Source organism: Miniopterus schreibersii (genome assembly GCF_964146895.1).
Source record: "Miniopterus schreibersii genome assembly, chromosome: 18".
Taxonomy (NCBI): domain Eukaryota; kingdom Metazoa; phylum Chordata; class Mammalia; order Chiroptera; family Miniopteridae; genus Miniopterus; species Miniopterus schreibersii.
In genome coordinates, this window is record NC_138121.1 from 36,932,122 (window position 1) to 36,957,251 (window position 25,130).

The 25,130-nt window shown below is 55.1% G+C and overlaps 1 protein-coding gene across 2 annotated transcripts in view; it reads left to right on the forward strand.

The window, feature by feature from the left end:
• The window catches only part of ZNF423 (zinc finger protein 423), a 271,340-nt gene extending 247,419 nt beyond the window's left edge, over nt 1–23,921 (forward strand). For both annotated transcript variants that reach the window (XM_081119389.1, XM_081119390.1), the window contains one exon: nt 23,330–23,921. In XM_081119389.1, coding sequence (XP_080975515.1) covers nt 23,330–23,359 — 30 coding nt within the window. In that variant the 3' untranslated portion in view covers nt 23,360–23,921. The remainder of the gene's footprint in view (nt 1–23,329) is intronic.
• Nucleotides 23,922–25,130: the final 1,209 nt, after the last annotated feature.

Sequence of the window (25,130 nt, forward strand, 5' to 3'; positions counted from 1 at the left end):
TGCGCTGCAGCTGTCCACAGAACCAGGCCTGGGCCGTCCTGCCTGTGCGGTTGGTGGCAGCCGCTGCCCAGAGGAAATGAGAACAGCCCGTGGAGGGCCCAGGTAGTCACCGTCTGGCAGTCAGGTCCCGCTCCCACTAGCTGGCCTCTGGCCTGGAAGAGCGCCTGGGTGGCTTGCTGGAGAGCCCGTTCCTCTCATTCCTTAGGCAGCCCCTCTGAGCTCCTGTAAGACTTCATATTGCTCACACAGCCTTCACCTGATCACAGTGTGGGGCAGAGCTACGGACCCGATTATACCGACCCAGGCCCAGAGAGGGGCTGCCACCAACAAGGCAGGGACCCCACCCTGGGGCCCACTGCTGGCTCCCCGTTGATCCAAAACTGAGCATGTGCCTCTCTGTGCTGGCAACGGTGAGGGGACAGCTAGCTGCCCCCTCTGTCAGGTGATCAAAAGGGGCATAGTGTCAGTGCCTGATGGGCCGGCCATCCAGCGAGCCTCCTTCATGCACCCGCTGTGTGCAGCTTGCCTACCTCCCACCTGCCTTACCTGCCTGGCCCAGCTACCAAAATAGGCCCCGGGTCCCCAGACAACTGGAGCTTTTTATAGCCCAGAACGACAGGCCTCCTTTAAACCAAGTAGCGCATAAACTATGATTTACTTAAACCTGGGATTTGCATTGTCCCGGAAGCTAGGCCAGGAGGACAGCTCTCCTTGGGGACTTTTGGATCTGTCCAGACCCGTCTCCCAGTCCACCTTTTCTGAGCATAGTCAGCACCGCTGTGCCAGGGCCCTCCTCGCCCTGGGGAAGTGTAGAGCTGCAGCCTCCATCCCATCTGGCTTCAGCTGCACCCACGTGGGCTACAGGCAGTACCAGTCACCAGGATGGTTCCCGGGAGCCCCAAGGTCCCTGGGTCACCCCGCCAACCTTTAAGGCAGATCCTCAAGTGCTGAGAACCTCGCTAAATTATAGCTTTAACTAGTCACTATTTTCTGCAATTACTGATTTTAATTACAGACCATTTAAATGTGGAAGTGTTGCAGCAACGCCAAATCTATGCAAATAATGGCTTTCGTTAAGTAGTTCAAACAGCAATTTTCTGGGTTTTGAGAGGAGGGGTTTTCAGGCATGGAAGTTTTCGTTGTCATTTCACCGAAGCTGGCTCTGGCAGCAAGCTTACTTCCCTGGGGTGACATGTTGGGTTAGATGGTGCAGCAGGAGATGGGCCTGGTTCCCTCTGGGCCTTGACTGGCTCTCATGGCCGTATGTCATTTGAGGTCCTGTGGGGAGACTCAGGGAAGCTGTTTGTAGGTGCAAGTGGCTGGCTGAGAGGGCTTGAGAAGATGCAGGGCCGAGGGTGTTCCCGCTGTCGGACTGGAAATACCGCTGCGGACATAGAGGCCATAAGGGGGGATTGGACCCTCGAGGTTCGGTCCAGGTCCGAGTGATGTGCCTGCCTCTGCAGGGAACGTCCTCATAGGATGAGCGAGGAGCGAGTCCTGTTTGATTCTGACTTCACCTGGCTCTGCCCAAAGCTGAGGTTAATTTAAAGAACTTTGGGCAAACTGGGCACATTCATAACAGAAATTGGGAGGAGAGGGAACTAAGCTTTGCCCTTCATTTTTTTAAAGCGTGCACTTGGAGGGTCTACTGTGTGCCAGGTTCTGCATCTAGAACGAGACCAAGAAACACCCACAGGGCCTCCATTCTTGAGGATTGACAGATACTGTACAGGGGTGCAGGGACATGAAGAAAATAAACCAGGTCATAGGCCAGAACATGATGGGGCAAGGTGGGGTACTCTTTGGTAAGTACAGTCAGGGAGGGCCTCTCTGAGGAGGTGACATTTGAGTCAAGGCCTGGGTGGTGAGAGGGAGGGAGTGTGTGGAAGAGAGCCATGCAAAGGCCCTGTGGTCAGAGGGAGCTAGGTGTGTTGCTGGGACAGAAGGCAAAGTGTGACTGAAGCACAGAGAGTTGGGGGCCGGTGGGAAGGGGGCTGCAGGTGGGGCTAGGTCATGGCAAGGTTTGTAGGGCAACGAAAGCATTGGGATTTTATCCCCTTTGTGGTGGGAAACCCAGCAGGGAAGAGATATTTTCTGATTTGCACTGTGCATCAAAATTTAAGAAGTTTAGTCTTTGAAAGACACTGTTAAGTGAATGAGAAGTCACAGTCTTGGGCAAAATATTTGCAAGTCACATATTTGATAAAGGTCATGTTTGTATCCAGAACATATAAAATAAAACTCTCAAAATTCATGAATGGCTGGGTGGAAGGAAATCAACAAAAATTGAACAAAAAATGTCAGCCCTTCACCAAAGATGTGTGGATGTTCAACATCATTAGTCCTTAGGGAATTGCACGTGAAAACCATGACATTAAGCCACTGTGACTAAAACAAAACCAGACAGTGAGAACACCAAATGCCAGCCAGGGTGTGAAGGAGCCGTTGGAACGCCCAGACTTTGCTGGTGGAAATGCCAACTGGCACCGCCACGTGGCACGTTACTTTGTGAGTTTCTTATAAAGTTAAACATGCGTGTGGCATACGCCCTGGCAGTCTCCTCCTGGCTGCTTACCCAGGAGAACTGCAAACATGCTGCAGGGATGAAGACAGAGCTCCCCTGGTCGTGGCCCTGACTGTCTCAGAGCCAGTGAACAGAGGGACAGGTGAGGTACATGCATACGACGGCCGCTGCTCAGGGATAACAGCAAGCGCTGGTCCCCGCAGCAGCGCGGGGGACTTGCAAACGCCGAGGGAGGGGAGCCAGACGCCGAAGGCTCCAGCCACATGGCTTCGTGTACACGGACGTCTGGAAACCGGCACATACACTGGAATGGAAAACAGAGCAATGGTTGCCAGGGGCTGGAGATGGGGGGAGAAGTAGAGAAGGATACACAAGGTTCTCCTAAACACACGCACGCACATGCACACACGCACATGCATGCACACACATGCACACACCCTGAGCGCTCGCAGTGTGCTGGGCCGGGCTGGGCGGGGTCAGCCTGGCTCCCAGGAGCTTTCAGGGCTGTTTCACCAGGAGAAGACTTGCGTGGATGGCAGGGGAAGTGTGGGGACAGTTGTCTTCAAGCATTGAAGCTCTGTCAGGAGGAGGGCGTTGTCACATTCTTCCCGTGGTCCCAGGACTTCTGGCCATGGGCAGAAACTCAGGACGTGGGTTTTGGTCTCTGACAATCCCAGGTCAGACGTGAGCTCGAGCAAGGTGGACATTTCAATTGTAGGGGCTCAGGGGTGGGGTTTGGAAGCCAAGAGCTGGTCCTGCTCCCAGGAACAAAGCATCCCTCCCTCAAGGCAGGGACATGCTGCCTCAGCCTGATTCTCTGTCTTGTATGTGGGGAAGGTGGCAGCACCCCCACTCTCCCTGGCGTTTCTACTGAGACAGACGTGCCTGGGTACTTCAGTGGGGGGTTCGGTCTGGAGATTTGGTTACAGGTAGCCACAGGAACACCGAGCTAGCCCAGAAATGTGGCCGCAGGAAGAGCCAGCACGCGGGCCGCAGGTCCTAGGGCCCTGAGAGGGGTCTGATGGGACGGGTCAGCTGTGTAACTGCTCCGCTGGGGCCGCTCTATAACTGAGCAGGGGAAGGGGGGCGAGGCTGGAAGGCACTGCCGATGCTCTGACGTGGGAAAACTGTCTACACATGGAAGAAAGGACAGGTGGTGAGGTCCCTGGTGGTAGAGGTGTGAGCACTTCTCTGAAATGCAGGGCTGGGCAGGGAGCATGGTCTTTATGAGAGTAGCTGTCTATGAAGTCTTGCTCCATCATTTGCCAGCTTTGGGCCTCAGTTTCTGTATCTGGAAAGTGGGTGTTAATTGATCCTGCCTTATAGTTGTGTGAGGTCCTTGGTATGGGGCTGCTGCGTAGGGAGAATGGTAGGTGCCACCTGCTGTTATCACTTACCACTATTATTATTAGTGTATTATTAGCATTTGGCGCTTGAGGGTCCGGTGATTCTTTAAGGCACCCTCCACCAGGGCTCTGCTGCGATTTCATGATTTCTGCCCTGAGCTTGAACAAAATGAGACTGAATCCTTCCTCTGTGGCACCCAGCCAACTCTAAGGCCACGGACACAGGACACCCGCACTGGGCACAGGCAGGGCCGTGTGTGCAGAATATCAGGCACACTGGACAGGGCAGGGGCCTCCTGTGGGTTTCTGGGTGATGGAGCCTCGGCCTTTCCTCCGGACACCTGTCTTCCTCCCTTGTACCCAGGCCCATTGGAGGGTAGCGGGCAGATTTGGTTGGGGTGTCAGACAACTCTGTAAACCATAGACTCTGACTGTCAGGGCTGTGGCCTTGCGTTTGCAGCCTCGGGCCCGGCAGATGAAGGCCTGCGGCCCTGTGGGCCCCTTGCCAGGGTGAGCTGACCTGAGAGGAGGGGCAGCTCTGCCTGCGCAGCCCAGCTGTCTCTGAATCCCTGCAGACACCTCTGTGCCCAGACGCTGGCTCGATGGCACCTCCTCTCCTTCCTGAGAGCCTCACCCTGTTCCGCTCTTCACCCCCCCCCCCCCCCGAGGGAAGGCATGAGCGAGTGCACCAATGGCCAGCTGCACAGAGATGGCCTCTGGCATGGGGGACAAGGACACTCTGAAGCTGGACAAGAAACAGAACGGCCGTCACCCCCGGCAGATCCCTGCTGCGGGGCCAGGCCCTGTTCTGAGCATTCTGCCTGGGTTGTCTCAACATAACCCATGAAGTCGGTACTCTTGTCACCATGGATTGATGTGGAACCTGAGACTCCCAGAGGCTTGGGGACTTGCCCAAGGTCACTGGCACATGGCAGAGCCACGTGCAAAGCCAAATCGTCTCGGCCACCAAGGCAAACAGAAACTCTCCCAAGTTTACACGAATTGCCATTTATATGAGCTAATAGATTTAAATGAGGCCTGCGGTGCTGAACTATAAAAAGCCTTCATGTCAGGGGACCCAGGAACTATTTTCGTAGTTGGGCCAAGCAGGTAGTACAAGCAGCAGCAACGGGGGACGCAGAAGAGCCTGCTGGCGGGCGGGCCCAGGTGGGAGCGCCTGGGGCCCGTTCCACGGAGCCGGGCCTGTGAGCCGTTTTCTGGGCTGAAGCTTGAGGCCAGCAAACCTTGCAGTGAGCAAGGGGGTGAGTTCAGCTCGGGCCAGGTGTCTGGAGACAGACACCGTGTAAGAGTTCAGGCTTCCTGGTGCTCCCCCCACCTTATAGAAACCTGGGGCGTGCCGAGTGCTGTCACTTCTGGCATCCTGTAGACCTCAGCGCTGGGCCTGGCTGGGGCAGCGAGCTGCCCTGTGTCCAGGAGTCCAGACTCCCTCACTGACAAACCTAGGGGCTGTCGGAAACGCTTCCTGAGCAGCGTGGCGGCAAAGCGGCCAGCCTGGTCTTGAGCGGATGCATTTAAAGGATTAGCTCACGCTGTCTGCTTGCGTGTGCCTAATCATGCCGCTTCCAGCTAAATGATTACCATTGATTAAAAGCAGAGCTAGGTATTCTAACATGCAGCCCAGAGCCCTTCTGACGGGGCAAGCTGGGCCCTGCCAGGCGGATCCTGGTACCCAGCCAGGGAAGGTGCTGGTGAGCCAGGGCGTCCTCTGAGCTCCACCGAGATGCTTTCTTCCCAGCCCTTGAGAGCTCTTGGTTTGACTCTTTGCCTGGTCGCGTGCGCATTTAGCAAGTCTTTACTGAGTACCTACTAAGGGTGCTAATACGGGGCCCAGGTGCAGCAGTGAACAGATAGCATCCCTGCTCCCGGAGCTGACATTCTGTGGGAAACACCAGCGCTAAGTCAGTGAGTACATGAACTAGGTCATTTCAGACTGTGGGATTTTGAAGACAATAAAACACTGTGTTGTGATGGAGAGTGATGCGTGTGTGTGTGTGTGTGTGTGTGTGTGTAGTGGAGCAAGGCTGACGGAATGTCAGGAATGAAAAATCGATCGGGTGTTCAGGGAAGGCTGGTATTTCCACTGAGTCCTGAAGGTTGAGGAGGAGCCAGTGGGGGAAGGGCTGAGGACTCTTCCAGGAAAGGGAACCAGCAGTGCAAAGGCTCAGAGGCATGGACAGATTTGGGGTGTCCAAGCGACAGAGGAAAGGTGGTAGTGAGTGAGACAGATGGCAGTGCCTTCTTGCTTCATTCCTCTGGGCTGTTCCAGTCTTGCCTACTCAGGAGTGGGTGCTTCCTGGAGGTGCCTGCAGCTGCTGCGCCCTTCCTTCTCAGGCTTCAGGGCCCAGCTCACAGGGCCTTCTCTGAGAATCCTGCGCCGATTCTTCCTCCTTTGGCTTCTGTAGCCCTGGGTTTAACCCCTGAGCCCTTTGCCAATACAGATTATAATAACTATGTCTACACCTGAGTTCCTACTCTAATCTGAGTTTTTGGAGAATGAAGACTCCCTCTGCCACCAGTCCATCCATTTATCTACCCATCCACCCACCTATCTATCATCCATCCATCCATCCACTCATTTATCCACCCATTTACCCACCTATCCATCCATCCACCCATCCATCCATTTATCCACCCATCCACCCACCTATCTATCATCCATCCATCCATCCATCCATCCATCCATCCACCCATTTACCTACCTATCCATCCATCTATCCATCCACCCATCCATCCATTTATCCACCCATCCACCTACCTATCCGTCATCCATCCATCCATCCATCCATCCATCCATCCATCCATCCATCCATCCACTCATTTATCCACCTATCCTTCCATCCATTCACTTATCCACCCATTTTCACATCCATCCATCCATCCATCCATCCATCCATCCATCCATCCATCCATTTATCCACCCATTCACCTACACATCCACCCATCCATCCACCTGTCCATCCGTCACCCATCCATCCGTCCATCCATCCCCCATCCATCCCCCACCCCCATATGTTTTGCTGTATTCCCTTTAGTTCCTAGAGAGTGGGAAAATAGAGGAAAGCACATAAGCAGGGGAAGGAGAAGCAGCAGGAGGGCTGTCACTGCAGATGTAGGGGCCCATTTAGAAATTCCTGGTCCTATAAGATGGGTAACCAAGGCAATGGTTTCCTTGCCTCTTTGTGCTGCTGCCGTCAGATCCAGCCAGATAATTATAACTAATAATAATTAAAAGTTAAAAGTGCTCTAGGCGCATACTTAGCATTTGACTCTTTGGCTGAGCTTTCTGTAGCAGCAGCATCTTCCTCCTTCCTGCTTTGAAGACAGCCAGTCCATGTCAGCCAGTGCTGCAGGGAGACCAGGGCTGGCTGGGCCTGGCCTGGGGAGGTGCCGGTGACACCAGCAGTGAAAACCGGCTGCTTGCGTTGGAGTCTTCCCCAGATGGCCCCTCTCCCACAATTTTCTATTGCTGACATTTGCACCTCCCTAGCCTCAGTTTCTCATCTGTAAAGTGGGGTGAGACCTAGTGCTTCAAGTTATTGCGAAGATGGAGAGGTCCTATGTGTGAAGTACTTAGAATGTAAGCTTTCCTGTGGGTAATGGTGGCATAGTTCAGGGTGTCACTGCCATGGTCACTGCCGAGAGGAGCAGGGCAGGAATGGGCATGGGGGAGCCTGTGCCTGACTGTGTGCAGATGCCCACATGAGCCCCAGGGCTCTGCCCGCCTGAGCGATGAAGTGTGTGGAGGCCCAGGTGGGGACTTGGAGGGGGCTTCCACCGAGGACCAGGCAGAGATGGCACCTGGAATCGGCCTCAGGCTGCCCGCCTGCCCATCAGAGCCTGTCATTTATGCCCTAGGGTGGGGGGCCAACCAACTTTAGAGGGGCACGGTGCCATTGAGACAGATGGGCACCGGGGAGCTGCCAGGAGCCTGGAGCCAGCAGCTATCGTGTGTCCCCGGGCACAGTCCCTGGCCGGCACTGCCCCAGCTGGGACCACATGCCTTCAGTTTCTTAGAAACAGTGATAATACCAATCACAGTAGGTGCTGTGTTGGTCCAAGGCTCCCAGGGGTTGGCACCATCCAAAGCCCTGTCCCCCACCCGACTTAGGAAAGAGGCTAATACCACCATCTGATGTATAGGAAAGCCAAGGGCCTAGGGGCCAAGGGGTGAATCTCAGCTGCTTCCTGCTGTCACTGTGACATGGGCGTGTGACCTCGTCTGTGAGATGCCCCATCCTCACCTGGACAGTGGCCCATGCTGCCTCTCCTGCATGGTCATGGTAGGGATGGCTCATGAGACTTGTGAAACAGGGAACACAGTGCCTGGCCCTGGGACGCCTAACGAGATGGGGTTGGGGTAGAACTGACGTGATGTTGCTGTCCCACTTTCACAGGTGGGAGACCCAGTACTGTCACAGAGCTAGTAAGTGGCAGGGCCGACCTACCCTGGTGGGAACAATAATGACAGTGACAACGCCAGGCACTGTGGGAAGCCCTTTGCCCTGATCATCCTGTTTTATCCTCGGGACCCTCCTACGACGCAGAAGCTGTTTCCCCCCCCCCATTTTGCAGATGTGGAGACTTAGGCGCGGCAAGGCCGTGGCAGAGATGGGATCTGAACCCAGGAGGCCGGGCTCAGAGCCTGAGGAGAAGCGCTGCCCCGACACCGTGGTGGGCTTGTCTGTCGATGAGCCCCGCTCGCACCGTCTGTCTTCTGCACCTTTTAGGAGCGGCCTGGCATGCTGGGGTGCTCGGCCTCCACCCCCCGAGAGGCGAGAATGGGGTGCTCTCGGTGGAAGCCCGGATTGCACTCTTTGGTCGAGCAGGAGCAATTACTAATGACATTTAGAAAGAAATTAATGATGAGAAATGCAAGTTGGCATTTCAGGAGCGCCAGTCAGCAGCCGCATATCAGCGCTCACTGGAGAGGCAGGGAGGGGGCCGGGCATGGGGGGGGGGCGGTGGCAAGAATTCATTTTGCTGTGTCAATAATGAATGTGGCCCCTCATTCTGCTTCTGGACTTTAAACAGAATGAAGCATGGGCCACAGTGAGGTTCACGGTGTGCTGGGATGTGGGTGAGGGCAGGTGACAGGTTCAGTGTGGTATCTCCTTTCAGTGGCACCAAGAGGTGGTGGGGGCCAGCAGAGGGCAATGGGAGGGGAAGAGGTAGCCTTAGGTCAGGGCCATTTAGGCTCAAATACAAGCACCACCTCTTACCACCCTATAACTTAGCCGGTGACTTTGCCTTTCTCAGCCTCAGTTTCTTCATCAATAAAATGGGGCCATTTGGGAGCTGTAAGGATGACGTGTGGAGAGCAGCAGCCTGTTTTTGGCACAGGGTAGGAGCTCAGTATATGCTGGCCGTTACCGTGTTTCACTGACATGTTTTAAGACTCAGTTTTCTCGTTATAACAGCTGTTAAGTTGGAATACCTGACTTGTGTGTTATAGCTTAGCGGGACATATTGTTTTGTTTGTTGTGATACATCAAATACTAGAATTTTCTACTCTTTGGGGTCGTAGAACAGATAATTATGGCATTGGGGGAAGTAGGGTGGAGGGTGTGGAAGAAGCAAGATGCTGGACTTGTCTGGGTGGATTGCGTTCCCGGTGGGATCCCTTCCTGCCCTTCAGAGTGATGGGGGTCCCATCCAGGCTCCCCTCACACAGGGGGCAGGAGGCACCACAGCACCAACTCACTATCATAGTAATGTTGAACATTTCACAGTGCAGAGGCTGAAAGCTCACATCCCACAGCCTGGGAGATTTTGGAAACTTTAAATGGCTGGCTATTTTTCAAAAATGGAAATTTGCTATAATTATAGTGGTTAACATTTATATTGTGTTCATTAAGTGCCAGACATTGTCCTTAACACTTTCATACATTTAAACATTTGATCCTTACAATGCCTGTATTATTAAGGTAAGGAAACTGAGGCACAGAGCATGTAACTAACCCCCGAGGCCACAGAACTGGTCAGTGCTGGGCCCTGGCCACTAGCCCGGATTCTGTCCTATTTCCCACCACACTGAATGGCTAGAGTTCTTGGTTTTTATATAGGTCAGACCTGGCAGCCCCTGACAATAGTCCTGCATGGCTGCAATCAGCTGCCCCCTTTAGACACGGGGATGTGCCCCCCAGTTCAACACAACCCCCCCGGTCTGCCTCGCCTGATTCCTTACCCACCTGGGCACTGAGTTAGAGGCCCCCTCACAACACTTCACAGTTGCAAGTGTTATCTCACTGGCGCCTCACCAGCCAAAGTTGGTGAATCAGAGGTTGACTAGCTAGACATGCTCTTTCCTTGCTCCATTTTGCAGACCTGAAAGCTGAGGCTGGGAACCAGGCATTAAAGTAGGAGACATGCAGTGAGAAGTGGGGCCCAGGTAGGGAGCAGGTATATATTCCATCCACTTGGGTTTAGGGAGGCAAGCAGGGCTTCCTGATCTTCGGCTCAGTGGCTGGTCCCCCCGCTGAAACCAGACCTGGAGGAGGCCACCCATGCCTTTGAGCTGACGGTAATGGCAAAGTCTTGTGGTTAGTATTCCGACAATATTAAACATCTGTGTGCCATTTTACATGTAAAAACATTTACATATGTTATCTAATTAAACTCTTAACAAGGCTATGAGGTATTATTCATCCCACTTTCCAAGTGAGGAACTGATCCTTAGAGAAGTGAAGTTACTTGCCTGGGATCACACATATAGCAAATGACTAAGGCAGGGCTTGAACTCTAAAGCCCATTGCCTTTCCTCCAGCCCATCCACCCTCCTACCCACTGGTAGGTTTGGCTTATTCATGTTCTCCTCTTTCCCCACTAAGTCACCCACCTGCCACCCATCTCCTCATCTACATACCCACCCACCCATCCACCCACCCATTTATCCATCCATCCACCCACCCACCCACCCATCCACCAACCCATCCATCCACCTACCCACCCACCCATCCACCAACCTATCCATCCATCCACCCACCCACCCACCCATCCATCCATCCATCCATGCACCCACCCACCCACCCACCCATCCATCCATCCATCCATGCACCCACCCACCCACCCACCCATCCATCCACCCACCCACCCATCCATTCATCCACCCACCCACCCACCCACCCATCCACCCACCCGTCCATCTACCCATCCATTCTTCCATCCACCATCTATCCCTTCCATCAGTCCATCACCCATCCACCATTCATTCATCCACCTTTCACCCATTTATTCACCTCCCCTGCTATCCACCATCCATTCACCCATTATCTACTCATCTACACATTCATCCATCCACAAGTCTGTCCGCCCGTCCATCCATCCGTCCATCAGCTACTCATTATCCATCCACCATTCATCTGTCATCCACCCATCAACACATTCACCCATCCTTCTATCCATCCATCTGCCCCATCCATCGTCAACCATCCATTCAGGTGCACATCAATTAGTACTGAGTGCCAAGTAAGTTCCAGGAACTACAATGCTTTCGTGACACTTCCTCATATGTTTTTTTAAAAAATTTATATTTATTGTTGAAAGTATTACCAATATTTCCCTTCCCCCTCATTGACCCCTTCTACCCTGTTCCTACCCCTCCGTAGGCCTTTACCACACTACTGTTTGTCCCTGGGTTATGCATATAAGTTCTTTGGTTAATTTCTTCCTGTCCCCCCCCCTTCCCTCTGAAATACACCAGTCTGTTGCATGCTTCAGTGTCTCTGGTTCTACTGTTAACTCCATGCTTACCTGCTACCCATCCCTCCCCTCCCCTGAAACTCCATGTGTGCACGCACACACACACCCCTCTGGTGAGCTGAGTGGGATGGAACAGACTGGAGATACAGAGGATTCTTGGTTTGCCTCCTGGAACCAGTGAGTTCTGCCTGGTGGTGGGAGGGAAGGTGTGGGGCAGATCCACTTGGTCATGATGAGGCAAGTGTTTGGGTGGCGATGCTGTGCCCCTGGTTTGTTTGGAAGCTGGGTGTAGATGAGAGGGGCAGACAAGGCATTGCAGACTGGGCCACAGTGTTCTTCAGCCCTGCCGGTGGGAGCAGCTTGAGGAGGGGGCAGCCTGCCATTCTGGGTGGTGGGGGTCACCTTTGCCCTTTGCTTTGTGCCAGACTGGACGTCCTTTCCGGACGGGCAAGGGTGTACACCCAAGTGTTTTCATGAGAACCATCACGATCATTAGGCATAATCGGTCTCAGCTGCAGCTTTGCTCACTGGCGCGTGCATACAATTCATCACAGCAAATCAGGTCCAGCTCCAGAACTTCGGGCCTGCTGCCGGGGGCTGTCAGCAAGGGGGCTGTCAGCAAGGGGCTGTGCCGTGTGGGCTCTGGAAGCCATGGGGGGCAGTGAGCCATGTTTTCTGAGGGGATCACCCTCAGAATGTCTGCCAGACAGCTCTCTATCCACAGGGGTTCATTTTCTAGAAATTGTCAGAATGCAGGCGAGTTTTCCTTTTAGGAGAGATTTGGAGAATTGTAGAAATGGATATGATCAAAGTCTTAACACGTCATTTGTAAAACCTAAGAGCCCTGGGTTAGTTTAGGGACCTGAACATATGTGTTCATACAACTAGTGACCGCATGACCTAGATTTTCCACAACAGCCCTGATTTCAAGGGTTCCGTCCCAGCCACTGACGTGTTGTCCTGATTTGGGGCTTGTGAAATATGATGACTATATGTGGAGCTGGGTTTTCTCATCAAATGTTAATAAATAAATATTTAAAGTTGTGAAGGTCTGCCCTAGCTAGTTTGGCTCAGTGGTTAGAGCGTCAGCCCTTGGACTGAAGGGTTCGATTCCAGCCAAGAAAGTGTACCTCGGTTGCAAGCTTGATCCCCAGCCCCGGTTGGAGTGTGTGTGGGAGGCAACCAATCACTTTCTCTCTCTTCCACTCTATCTAAAAAACAATGGAAAAAAATATCCTCAGATGAGGATTAAAAAATAATAACTATAAAAAAAATAGTCATAAAGGCCTGGACAAATTTCCTCCCACTTTTTTTTTCTAACATGGCAAAATATATATTTTTTAATATCTATTGACTTCAGAGAGAGGAAAGGAGAGGGAGATAGAAACATCAATGATGAGAGAGTCATTGATCAGCTGCCTCCCTCACCCCCTGACTGGGGATCGAGCCTGCAACCCGGGCATGTGCCCTGACCAGGAATCAAACCCCCATCGCCTGGATCCTAGGTCGACCCTCAACTGCTGAGTCACTGCTGGCCGGGTCTGGCAAAATATTTACCTGCCCACCTCTCCAGCTGCAGGGTCGGAGAGAACCCGGGCTCCTCGTCCCACGGGGTTTGAAAGTTGTTGAGGTTCTTCCTGGGCCTGGCCCTGGTAGCTGTGCCCTTGACAATGGCCTAGACTCACGCACCGCAGAGGACACCCCATGCGGCACAGAGGCGGAGGAGGTCTTGCATGCAAGGCCAGCGAGTGCTCGGCGGGTGGCGTGCCCCTGGACGCTGCAGCTCGTGCCATCCGGCGACGCCTGCACAGGCCTCATCTCACTGCCTCAGTCTGCGCAGCCTCCAACTTCCAGCCCGGGAGCGGAGACAGGAGCAGCAGCTCAGGAGCACCCTGCGCCTCCGCTCTGTGTAACGGGGCCCCTCAGGCTCTTCCCTGCTCGCTTACCCTGTGGGATCCCACCCAGTTTTTAAAAAATAATACACATACACACCATAAAACACATAAATACATATAAAATAAAATATATTAATATAAATAAAATATAAAATGGATAAAAATACCCATAATGCAATGTACCATCTTAGCCATTTTTAGGTGTAGAGTTCAGTGGCAGTAAGTACATTCACATTGTCACCACCACGCACAGAACTTTTTTCATCTTGCAAAACTGGGAGTCTGTCCCCAGTAAACATGAACTCCCCAGCCCAGACACCCCCAGTCTAGGGACCTCCCAGAGGAGGAACCATGTGGTATTTGTCCTTCTGTGCCTGGCCAGTCGCCTTCAGCATCCTGTCTTCAAAGGCTCCTGCCACCTTCCATGAAAAAGCAGAACCGCCCGGGTGGGGCGGGGAGACAGGCTCCAGCTGTAGCTGCCTCCGACCCTCCCCCTCGGTGAGGGCTTGCTCACCGCCTAGCTTGCGGTGGTCACTTCAGAATCCTCGCTGCGTTTCCCGCACGTGCGGACTCTGCGCTGACAGGAGGAACAGCAGAGAGCGGGGAGCCAGGCGGGACTAGCGCAGTGCGGGAAGCCCCCCTGTGCGGTGCAGAGCTGTGCGGTGGTGGGGTCCGTGTGGGCAGGAAGGCCCTTCGGAGGGATGGAGACCAGCGGGGAGCATTCTGTTCTCTGGGCTGGAGGAAGCTGGCGAGGCTTTGGCCAGCAGGCGCCGCGTTTGCAGGGCTTTCAGGACCATGGACAGGGGTCTGGGTGTCTCGGGGGCGGCTGGAACCCACAGGTACAAGCAGAGATCTCCCACTTCCCTGCCTCTTGAGGGAGAACCCTGGTGGTCCTCTCACTGGTACTTTATCTTCCTGGCTTTCCATTGCCAGGAAGCATGAGCCCTGATGGGAGCCCGGTTATCAGCAGGTGGCAGCTTTCAGAGAGGTCCTAGCAGTGCTGCGAGTGTGGACAGGTTGGCTGCACAGTGGGGAGATGAAATATCAAAGGTAGCAGCCAACCCCTGCACCACTTTGCAGCACGTTGGCAGCGGAATGTGTGTCAGTGCATGTGTGCATGTGGGCGTGGGTGTGCACGGGTGGGCCTGGGACAGGGGGGTGTCCTTTGCACCTGGCCTGGGCTGCACTTGTCTGCAGGGTAGACCCCACAGCACTGCCCCTGAGCTGGAGGCCTCGTCCAGGTGGCTGCACATGGGCAGTGGAGCCCTGCCCCCCACAACCGGGCCCAGAGACCCCTCTCTCAGCTCCTTCACAATCACTGCAAGGCTGTTGCCCCACTGATGGGACGCTCCAGTCTCCCAAGGGCTCCATGCACGTAGTGTGTTCTTTGACCCACACTAGAATGACAGGTGTATTTTGAGGTGGGAGGAGAGGCCCCTCTCTTGGTCTTGGGAAGCCATTGGCCCAGCACCATTTTTAGTGGTTTCAGAACTTCCTGCCCGTCTCCCCTCAGGCGCCGTGGTGGCGTGGGTGCTCGGGCCCCTGACCAGCTCTATCAGGTTGGAAGCATACCTTTTAGGGGTCTGGTCAGGCTCTTTGAGGGTGGGGGACTGTGTCTTAATTAGTATTTGAGACCAACTGTCCCCCAGGGGCCTGATTCCAAGCAGACACATGGCTGGTGTGGTCAGAATGGGCTTCCCAGTCCCCAGGAGGTAGACAGGCCAGGGCAGTATCCCCGCCGGGGGGTGCCAAGGTGCACAGGAGGGAACTCGTGGCCACCTGGCACACGGTTACTGGAACCCTGCATTCTTGGTCCTCAGGCCCGAGTCTGCTAGGTACCCCTTCTCCAAGGTTGCCCAGCCACTGGGGACTCCTTGCCTGTGAGAAGCAGCAACCGTGGCAGCAGCCAGGTTAACTCAGGACTTGGGGTCAGGCGTGGCCTCTGTCGCTGAGGAGAGTAAATCCATAGCAGCTCTGGAGAGATGCCACCTTCCTGCAGTTGTGCTAATGGCCGTGAACCCCATTTTCCCTCGCACAGCCACCAGCGTCTGCTCACAGAGGGACCGACTGGGCACGTGCGCTGTGACCGCAGTCCCAGGTCCCTGCCCCTCTAGACGGTATTACCAGCTGCCTTGTTTTGTTGGGTGACTGAATGGAGCCTGTTTACGAGCTGGTGTCCTAATAGAAGCCTTCAGCTCTGTCTTAATAATCTATTCTCTGGCGGGTTTTATTTTCAAAGTACAGAAATACAAACTTGACCCTCTGGGAGTTTGTTGGGCTTTTTTTTTTTTTTTTTTTTACAACGTTATTTTCTCCCACATTTACACTGGAAGGAAGATGTTTTCTCGTTCATGGAATTAGTCATTGGCCAGGCCACCTGCTTTGGTCTTTGGTGTTCTGGGTGCTGCGGGGCGAGGGCAAGAGGGGTTATAGAGAGGGTGCCCACCTCTCTCCTAGGCTAGAGCAGCAAGAAGAGAGCCCCATGGGCAGCCTCTGGGGAGACCTCCAACAAAAGCAGCCTGGGCCGTCGGCACCTCGCGTGCCGCAGGTGACATTTAGGGCCTGCTCTTGGTTCTGCACAAAGCAGCAGACCCCCCAAAGCCAACCCCACTGCTCCCTGGAAGCCGGAACTCCCTGCAGGCCAGGAGTTCCGGATGAATTGCTCACAGTAGAGGCGGAGAGACAGACGCCCTGGCTGAGCGGGTGCGAGCCTCCCTTCCTGCTGCTCCGCAGTGGCAGACGGCAGCCTGTCTGGCTGGCTGGGAGACGGGGCCAGAAAGCTCCCCACACGTCCCCACGCACCGAGGAGCTGCCTGGCCTCCAAGGGCACTCCAGCGCTTTGTCCAGGCCCGTGGGTCACCAGCTTCACCCAGGACTCTGATGCCGTCTGTGTAAATGGGATAGACGCCGGCTGGCTGGGTGGGGGCCACGGAGAAGCTGGGTGCACACACGTCATAGCTGGGCCCCGGGGGAGCGTCTGTGCCACTGGCAGGCACTGAGAGGAAACCCAGGCCATCACTCACTCCCAATTTTAAGGATGTGCGTTAGCTAAATTGCGTTCCGAGTATTTGTTCAGTGGTGTTTATGGCGTGCTCTCGAGTGCGCTTACCGTTTGTCAGAAGTGCAAACTAGCGAACATACGAGCCTTTAAGACAGGCCATCTGTTCGTCTTAGACCCTTGGACGACTGTCAGACTCTTCTAAAAATAAGTGCTCACTAGCAGAGAGGGGCTGCCCAGGTGAGATACAGCACAGAGGGAAGCCGGCCGCCTGCACCCGCACCCCCTCAAAGGGAAAGGTAGACGCCGTGTGCATGTGTGTGTGCGTGTGCTTGTGTGTATGTGTGGGGGGGGGGTGTGGAAGGGACCCAGGAAGGGAGCAGAGGGCGATGAGATCATGAAGGCCCTGCCGATACATCTTTTTGGCTGGAGGTGTGAGCGTCTCCCTCTTCCTTGCCTCTTGTGTAACTCCACAGCTCAAATACCTTTGATTGCTCCCCGTGGCCCAGATTTAAGGGCAAGCTGCCTTGTCTCGCATCAAGGCACCTCATCACTAGGGCCCCACCTTCCACTTGAGGCTGTCTCCATGGCACATGCCGGGTGCTCCGCCAGGCTGAATTATTCATTGTTCCCCCAACATATGCTGCACTTTTCACGTTTCGCAGGCTGGGCTCTTCACAGACCGCCTGGGTGCACATCCAGCCTGCCAGGAGCCGAGGCGGGGCTCCGTGCTCTGTGCCTCAGTTTCCCTGTCTGTAAAATAGGGATAATAATAGTATTCCACTCCCAGGTTTTCTTGAAGCTTTAATGAGTTAATCGGTGTGAAAAGTTAAGAATGGGGTGTGGCAAACAGGGAGACCTGGCAAATGCTAGCTGTGATCAAAAGTAGTATCACAGGCACATCCATGCCACTATCTGGATGGTTCATTGTCCTTTGAAAGCTATCTGTGTGTGCACATGCATGTACACGCGCACACACACACACACACACACACACACACACACACACAGAGTGCAAAGGGTCCTCAAAGGGCAGCTGGGGGCCAGCGCCTTCCCTAAGCATCTCCCAATCAGAAGCCCTCTCATCATAGTATTTTCTTGCTTTTTTTTCTGTGAAATCTCACCCCCCCTTCAGCCATGAGCTTGGAAAGGGCCAGGGTGTGCCTGACTCCATCTTCTGCCCACCGCACAGGGCCAGGCTCCTTGTCTGTTAATGAACAAATAACAACCCCAAGCAGCTGGACGCAGCTGCAGGGTTGGCCTGAAGGATCCACCTCTTCCCCTGGAAGCTGAATCTTCCCAGTTCTTAGACCCAGCCCTGCTCCTGGAGACAGCCCTTGGTAAAGCCAGCCTCCGGGGGTGGCCTACTGGTGGGCAGCAGGGAGCAAAGGGATCGGCCACAGCCTGTCTCCCAGCCTAGCACCGGAGGGAGATGGTCTGGAGCCCATGTGAAGCTGGATGGGTTCTGCTGGTGGGGTGAGCAGGGTGGGTGGGATGCTCTGCGTGTGGGGGGCTGTGTCCTTGCACCCTTAATCCACCACAGGGACCTGAGGGCCAAGGCTTGGGACCAGTCCTCTTATGCCCCTTGAGAAAGAGGGCTCCTCCCACGCTCACCATGGGACTGTGAGCTCCTCAGGGGAGGGGCTGGGGCCTGATGTGCCAGGACTACTGCAGGAAGGAGTGAGTGAGTGAGTGAGTGGGTGAGTGCACACCTCCCTCCCCCATGGCTCTCCTCCTCACCGGACACCCCACTCTGTCCCTGGGGGAGGGGAAAGCAGTGCGATGTGGGCACTGAGGTTGTAGCCAGGGTGCTGCAGGGAGGGGCACGGCATTTATCAGATGCCTGCTACTCTAGGGGAAGGACCAGACGAGATCCTGCCATCTCAGGAGCACTGCCTTGAGCTCGCCAGCCTGGAGGAAGAGCTGGGAGGGACAGGTCATCAGTCCCTCATTCCTCCGTGAGGGCCCCCTGCAAGCCCCAAACCATGTTTGATGTCAGGGAACAAACAGTGCCCCTGCCTGGAGCTCCCTGGTTGGTCAGAAAGACTGTCTTGGACACATTCGTGGAGATCCATGGGGCATGTACCCTTGTCCAGGCCTGGAAAAGCACCCTTGGGAAAGGGGTTCTGCTATTACCACCCCTCCCCCCACCCAAGCCCTAGAGCTCAGGGAACTTGCTCAAGGCCACATGGCTAGTAAGCAGTAGAGCCAGGATTCAAATCTAGGACTTGGCCCACTAAGGTTGACCACCTGCCTTGCAGTCACCCACGGCAGTGGTGAGCTCGAATGGGGTACTTGCTGAGAGTCAGGGAGGGGCTGGGACCTTACAGGCATTTTCTGATCAGAGTTGCTGGAGCACAGGAGGGTCAGGTGACAGTGACATCAAGAGGGAGCTGCAGTGCAGAGAAGTCTCTCCAGACCGCACCTGTGCACCTCGAGTGTGCAGAGAACTGTCTTGTTGCTCCACAGACAGCTTTGCCAGGCCACCAGGCAGCCTGCATGGTTCAGCACCTCCAGCCTCCCCTACTTGACACTGTGAGGGGTGGTGTCAAAGGGACACCAAGCAAGTTCCAGACCAAGAGACAGAAAACAGAGTCAAGACCTGGAGAAGAAATCCCTGCTGCAGACCAGGAGGGCTCATGGGCATGCGTGTGTGTGCATGCCTAATGGGCTGGTAAAACCAGAATGGGCCCCACCTGAGTCTCTGGTGGGCCCACTCGTGTGTGCTGGTGCTTTGGAAGGATGGTCCAGCCACAGGTTCCTGGCTTGTCCCTCTGCCCGACACAAACCCTTCCTGGGCTCTGGGTTCGAGTCATTTTGCTGCAGGGTGCCCAGCAACAAGCACGGTGGCCGTCACCTAGCAGGTTTGTCCAATGAATGAATCAGTGACCAGGTAAATGAAGGTGAGGGTGTGACAAAAGGAGCCTGGGCCTGAGTTCTTTGCTGAGGATTTGCCGAGGGGGCTCAGCAGGACCCCAGCTAGGCCCCACCCCGACACTGACCATGTGCCACTCCCTCACCCATCACTGAATGGCGTCTGGGGGCAAGTGGGTGGGTGCACCAGGCAGAGGCGCCTGAAACAGGCCCCAGCAGAAGCCTCCATCCCTGAGAGCCAGCGCACTCTGCCCAGGGGCTGGATCTCCACCGCAAACCAGCGCACCCACCCCTCTCATTCCCCGTTTCATCTCTCACCTGCTTCCCGGCCCACACCTGCGTCTCCCTGGCAGCCAGAGAGGCCCGGGTGGATGCCAGGCCTCCCTGCGAGGCCTCTTGCCGTGTTTCCTGGCTCCCACCCCCACCCACTCCTCGCCTTTATGGTGCTGGGAAGTAACAGTTCATCTGCGGGGCCGGCAGCATCTTTAAAAAACGATTTTCTTCCTTCTCCGAAGGGGCTAAATATAGCAGAGGCATAAATAGTGAAATAGACATTACGCCCAAATGCCCTGTGAGAACCACGCGGGCGGAAGGCGCTCTCTAAGAAGCTGATGGAGCTCTCGGCCCCTCGAATCGGCTCTGAGCCCTGGGAAGACGCCGGTTCTTTTAGGATTATTGAACCCGGCCCATTGGCAGTGGCTCCACTGGGAGCTGCTTGGCGCGCAGGTGTGTTGGGTGATTGGTGAGTCCTGGTGGCATCCGCCACCCCCTCCACCCTTCCAGAGGCTGTGCCCTCTGCTGGCGGAGGGCTGCTGGTGCCCCCAGTGGAGCACCTGGGCTCTCAGCACCCCTGCCACACACACACTTCCTAGGTGGCATTGACTGACATCCCTCACTGTGCTGCCATCTGCGTTGTTTGTCTCACACAGACATTTGGGTGTCTGTGCCTCAGGCCCCCCAGGGGCATGGGCCCAGCAGGAGTCTTGCCCTTCCCTCCACGGTGTCCAGAGCAGAGCATCCAGCAGGTGCTTAAAATGCGGCGCTGAATGGATTCTGGTGCTGCCCCCCCCCGGCCCTCAGTGTTGACATTTCCATCTGCCGTGACATCCTGGGCCTTTGCTCTGCTAGAGCTACCGGGAAGGAAGCTGCACCTTCTGTCTCAGGATCCCTGTGAGGATGGTCTCTCCTGAGTTGGTCCACGACTCCCTGCTGCTGCTCCGGAAGAGGGAGGGCTCACCGTGGTGTCTACCTGACCACTGGCATTGTCCGGTGTGGGCTTCTGCCTCCAGGATCGCTGTGCCCCCTGCCCCTGGAGGAGCCAGTGCAGACCAGCGTGTCTCTCTGGCCCTGTCCTTGGCGCCCTGGGGAGAGGCTACTTCATTATCCAGGGATCCGGACGCCCTCCTTCCCCGTGGTGGTGGTGGGTGGGCCTTGAGGATTTTGTGGCGATCAGATACCATCCTCTCTGGTTTCCTGCTGCCTCTGCAACAGAGGCCACATTCAGGGCATTCAGGGTCTCCAGTGTCCACAGTCTGAACTTCCAGTCCTCCGTGTGACCTCTGCTGTGCCTTCCACTTGCAGTGCCCTCTCCCCTTTCCACATATCTACATCCCATACACTCATTTATTTATCCTTACTGATTCATTCACAAATATCTATTCAGTGTCTATTTGGTGCAGTGGGACCCATACTTTGAGAACAGGAAGAGTGATCCACGTTTATCTTCCTAATGTGCCTCCTCTCCCTCCTCCCCAACCCCAAACAAATAAAGAAGGGCCTGACCACACCCGATAGCACAGACCACGTGACACTGTTAGTTGATGGGCTGTTGGCAATCGTTCCTGGGCAGCTGTGCCAGGCATACCGTGCCCAGCGCTGGGTCTAGTGTGGCGGGCTGAGAAAGGAAATGAGCCCCCTGCCTGCAGCTCAGCAGAGCAGGCCAGTCTTGAGTCCGGGGATGCATGGATGTGTGGGAGGTGGGCTGGAAGTGCCTGGACCTGGAGGGATGGGAGATGACCTTGTGACAAGACGACCCCAAGAGTGGCTTGGTCAGAAGGGAGGAGAGAAGAAGTGGGAACAGACTCAGCAAAGGCTTGAAGCTAGGAGATGGTTGGATGGAGGGTGGGTTGGCTCCCCGCGGGACTGGCTGGCTTTCCCTGCACAAATGCGAGGAGAGGTGCCTTGGCTGGAGGGTGGGCGTTCCCATGGAAACCGCTGCAACCCATCTGTGGTCTCAGACAACCCGCCTGTGCCTCCGGGTCTGTGACACCCCTGCCGAGGTGCCAGGCCAGCTGGCAGAGTTTGCATTGGTGTCTGGTGTGGAGTGCAGGTGATCCGTGGATTGGGGTGTCCCGTGGATTGGGATGCCCATGGGGCATGGGGTGCTGGGAAGCCTGCCTTCTTGCCAAGCCCCTCGCTCTCTTGGATTCCAGTTGCCTGGTTCCCTCCTGCTTGTTAGCTGGGTGACCTTGGGCCAGTATTTGAGCCTCTCTGAGTCTCATTCTTCTCCTATTGCTGTGCCCTACCTTGTAAGGACTGTGAGGATTGAAAGAAATGTCCCTCTACCAGCACACAGCACGTGCGCTTGCCCATCACCAGCCATGTGGCCTGCGTCCAGGAGCCCAAGGAGGGAGGCCAGCAGTGGCTGGCGCTGTGCTGCGGTCGTCAGCAGGCATCTGCTCTCTGAGGACAGGGCGCTGCCTCCCTCTGGCTTGGCTTGGGGGCGGGGGTGACATCACCAGGGAGGCAGCAGCATTGTGTACAGTGGCTGCTCCAGGGGCCCTGGGCCTGGTGTTGGCGGTGTCCTCAGGCCTCCCAGCAAAGCCTCGGGCACCAGGCATCCTCCGCTGGCCCTCACTGCCCGGACCTGGAGTCCAAGAGAGACGCAGGGCCACGTCTGACCCCTGGTGGCCATGGGCAGAGCGGCAGGCTGGGAGCTCCCGGCCTCACAGGGGTGGCGGAGCCTGCTGGGCGTCCAGGTCCCAGGAGGCAGGAGCACCGCCGAGAAACTGACCTGTGACTGGAGGTTCTGTGCTGCCCCCAAGCAGAGCTACTCTGCCCTGGGTAGACTTTGCTTCCTTTCTCCAGGGGTCATGAGGTTGAGCACCACCTGAGGCTTCGATGAAATGGGTCTAGATTTGGATCATGGACCCTGAAAAGAAACAAAAAAACTGCAGGCTCTTCTTAGTGGCCAGATCCCATCCCCCTGCTGCAGGCCACCGGCTCCTGTGAAAACAGACCGCACTGCTGGCATGCCTGGCTGGCGGCTGTGGTGAGAGGGAAGCATCTGGCCAGAGGGTCACCTGGGCCCTGGTTTCCCAGGTGGATTTGGCCAAATTACACAACGTTCTTCTGGCCAGAGAGCCGTCACGTGACCGAATGGGCAGGCGCCTCCTTCAGGGCCCTCTCTGCTGGGTGGCTGTCTCCTGCCTGGGCCGCAGGCTCCGCTGCCACTCACTGCCTCAGCAGGTCTGTGCCACTGGGCACTTCTTGGCCGGAGAGCTGCTTGGCACAGGTGCCCTCTCCCTCCACTGGGCTCAGAGCAGCTCTTGAGGTGGACCAAGAGGGGACCTGGGGGAGGCCTGCAGGCGGTCAGATATAATTTCCTCCTCATTAGAGCAAAAGAGAGCTCTGGAGGTGAGCAGGGATGTTGTTAATTCCTGCTACCTCCTCAGCATTTCCCCTTTCCCTCCATATAGCCAGTCCCCATGGTAAGACCCGAATGATGTTAAAAAAAAAAAAGGACCATTTATGGGGAGCCCAGGTTGGCAGCAACAGGAACAGATCCCCAAACCCCACATTGACTTGGCGTCTTGGCAGCTGCGTCCCCAGCGCACTTTTCCGGGTTGCATTTTGCTTTGGAATAATCTTGACGCTTGTGGGTGGCTCCGGGCGTGAACGCGGGAGTGGGAGGGGACGGGCAGGCTCTCCATTCTTCTGCCCTGATGCGTGTCTCCTTTCTTCGCCTGTGCAGAACCACACGATGAGCCAGCACGCACAGTGAGGGACCGCTCGACAGGACACCTCTCCGCAGAAGGCTTGCCGGAGACGCCGTGCGGAGGGCCATTTGAACATTACATCCAATCAAAGTGTCATTTGCAACCCAGATGTAAAACTCTAATGATTTGGCCATGAGGCGCTGCTATTATAAGCAGCTGGAAATGAATATTAATGGCAGAGATTAAAAGTATTCCATGCTCAGTATTTTTTATTGCCCTGCTCCAGCTAGTGTGCTTTTAGACTTTCTGCCGCAGACTACATTTCTAGAGTTAGAGAACCCGCTCTTTGAGCCTATTGTCCTTTGTTCCTTCATGTATTATATTGATAGTTTTTAAAAAAAAGAATTAGTGTGATTTTTTTTCTTTGCTTCTTTTTCTTTCTTTCTTGTTTTTCTTCCCCCCTTTGGTTAACTACTTTTTAATTGCAGTTCTAGGTAATTGTGCATCGTGATGTGATTGCTTGGCTATTGTCTGAATATTTCCTTTTCGTTTTTTAATTAAAGACTAATGCTTTGATTGGATTTGCCAGTTCACCGGACAGTGATTAAAACTATGTAATGAATATAATCGGTTTCAGTGCAACTGGATGGTCTGCTTTTAAATGTGACTTAATCTGACCGCGGTAACTAGTGCAGTTCAATAAAGGGAATCCACGCGATCGGCAGCGGCTGCCTGGTTCTCTCCTCCTCAGCCTGGGGCCGTGGAGGGGGCGGGCTGTTGTCACCCGTGGGGCGTGTCCTCGGAGTTCCTGTGGAATTGCATGTGCCCGTGGTGACCAGCTTACTGTCTGGAGGAGCTGGCAGTGGGCACAGAAGTCAGAGTCGACAGCACCTTTAAAGATGAGATGCTCTGGTCTTTCCTTTTATGAATGCGGGAACAGAGGCCCCAGGGGTAGTGGGCGGCTTTTCCAAAACCATGTAGCAGGTTGGTGGCTCATAGGCTCATCCACTTTGTTCCGTGTTTCTCCCCCTTGGGGTGGCTTTCCCAAATGCTGATGTAGGCAGTCATGTGGTTAACCCTTGCCTGGCTAGGTCTCCAAGCACACTTAGTTGTGTCCCAGGCATGGGGACATGGCAGGAGCTGGGGGCTCTAGATTGGAGCTAGGTAGGGGCATCAGGCTCCCCATCACAGAGATCAGTGGGATGTGGCGGTGCAGAGACCTGTGGCAGGTCCAAGACTAGTGGGGCAAGCAAGGTAAGTGGCTCAGTGGGTCCCTGCTCTCAGGAGCCACCTGCATTTGCAAGCCCCGAGAGTGGGTGTCTCCTGACACTTCACACCCTCCGCACCTTGCTTGCCTAACCTCCTCCTGGCCCTGCTGATGCCCCAGGGCCCACCCAGCAGCCTGGGTCTCCCACACCTCCATCACGCTGATGCTCAGCGGACCCGCCAATCAGAGGCCAGGACTTCAGAACCTGCACGGGGAAGCCCTTCCTTGTTAACTTTTCACAAGAGGCAAGGAAATTGGTTATTACCCTCTGCAGAGTGGAAATGAAACAGGCAGACAGATTGTACCTAATTATAATGTAATACTAAGTCATGGGCATGGAATTTGGAGCAATTATACCCAGCATCTTCTGATGACCAAATCTAGGGGCTTCTGGTGACCTGGAAGAGTGCCCCTTTCTGCCACCTCATGTCATACTCTCAGAGGGGTGGGGCGTTTCCGTTTTCCAAAGGCATGTTACGCCTGCGAATCACAGAGCAGACTCTCGCCAGTCTGGGACACCATGGACTGGTCACCCTTACAATTCAGGGCTCTTGCCTCTTGGAAGCTAA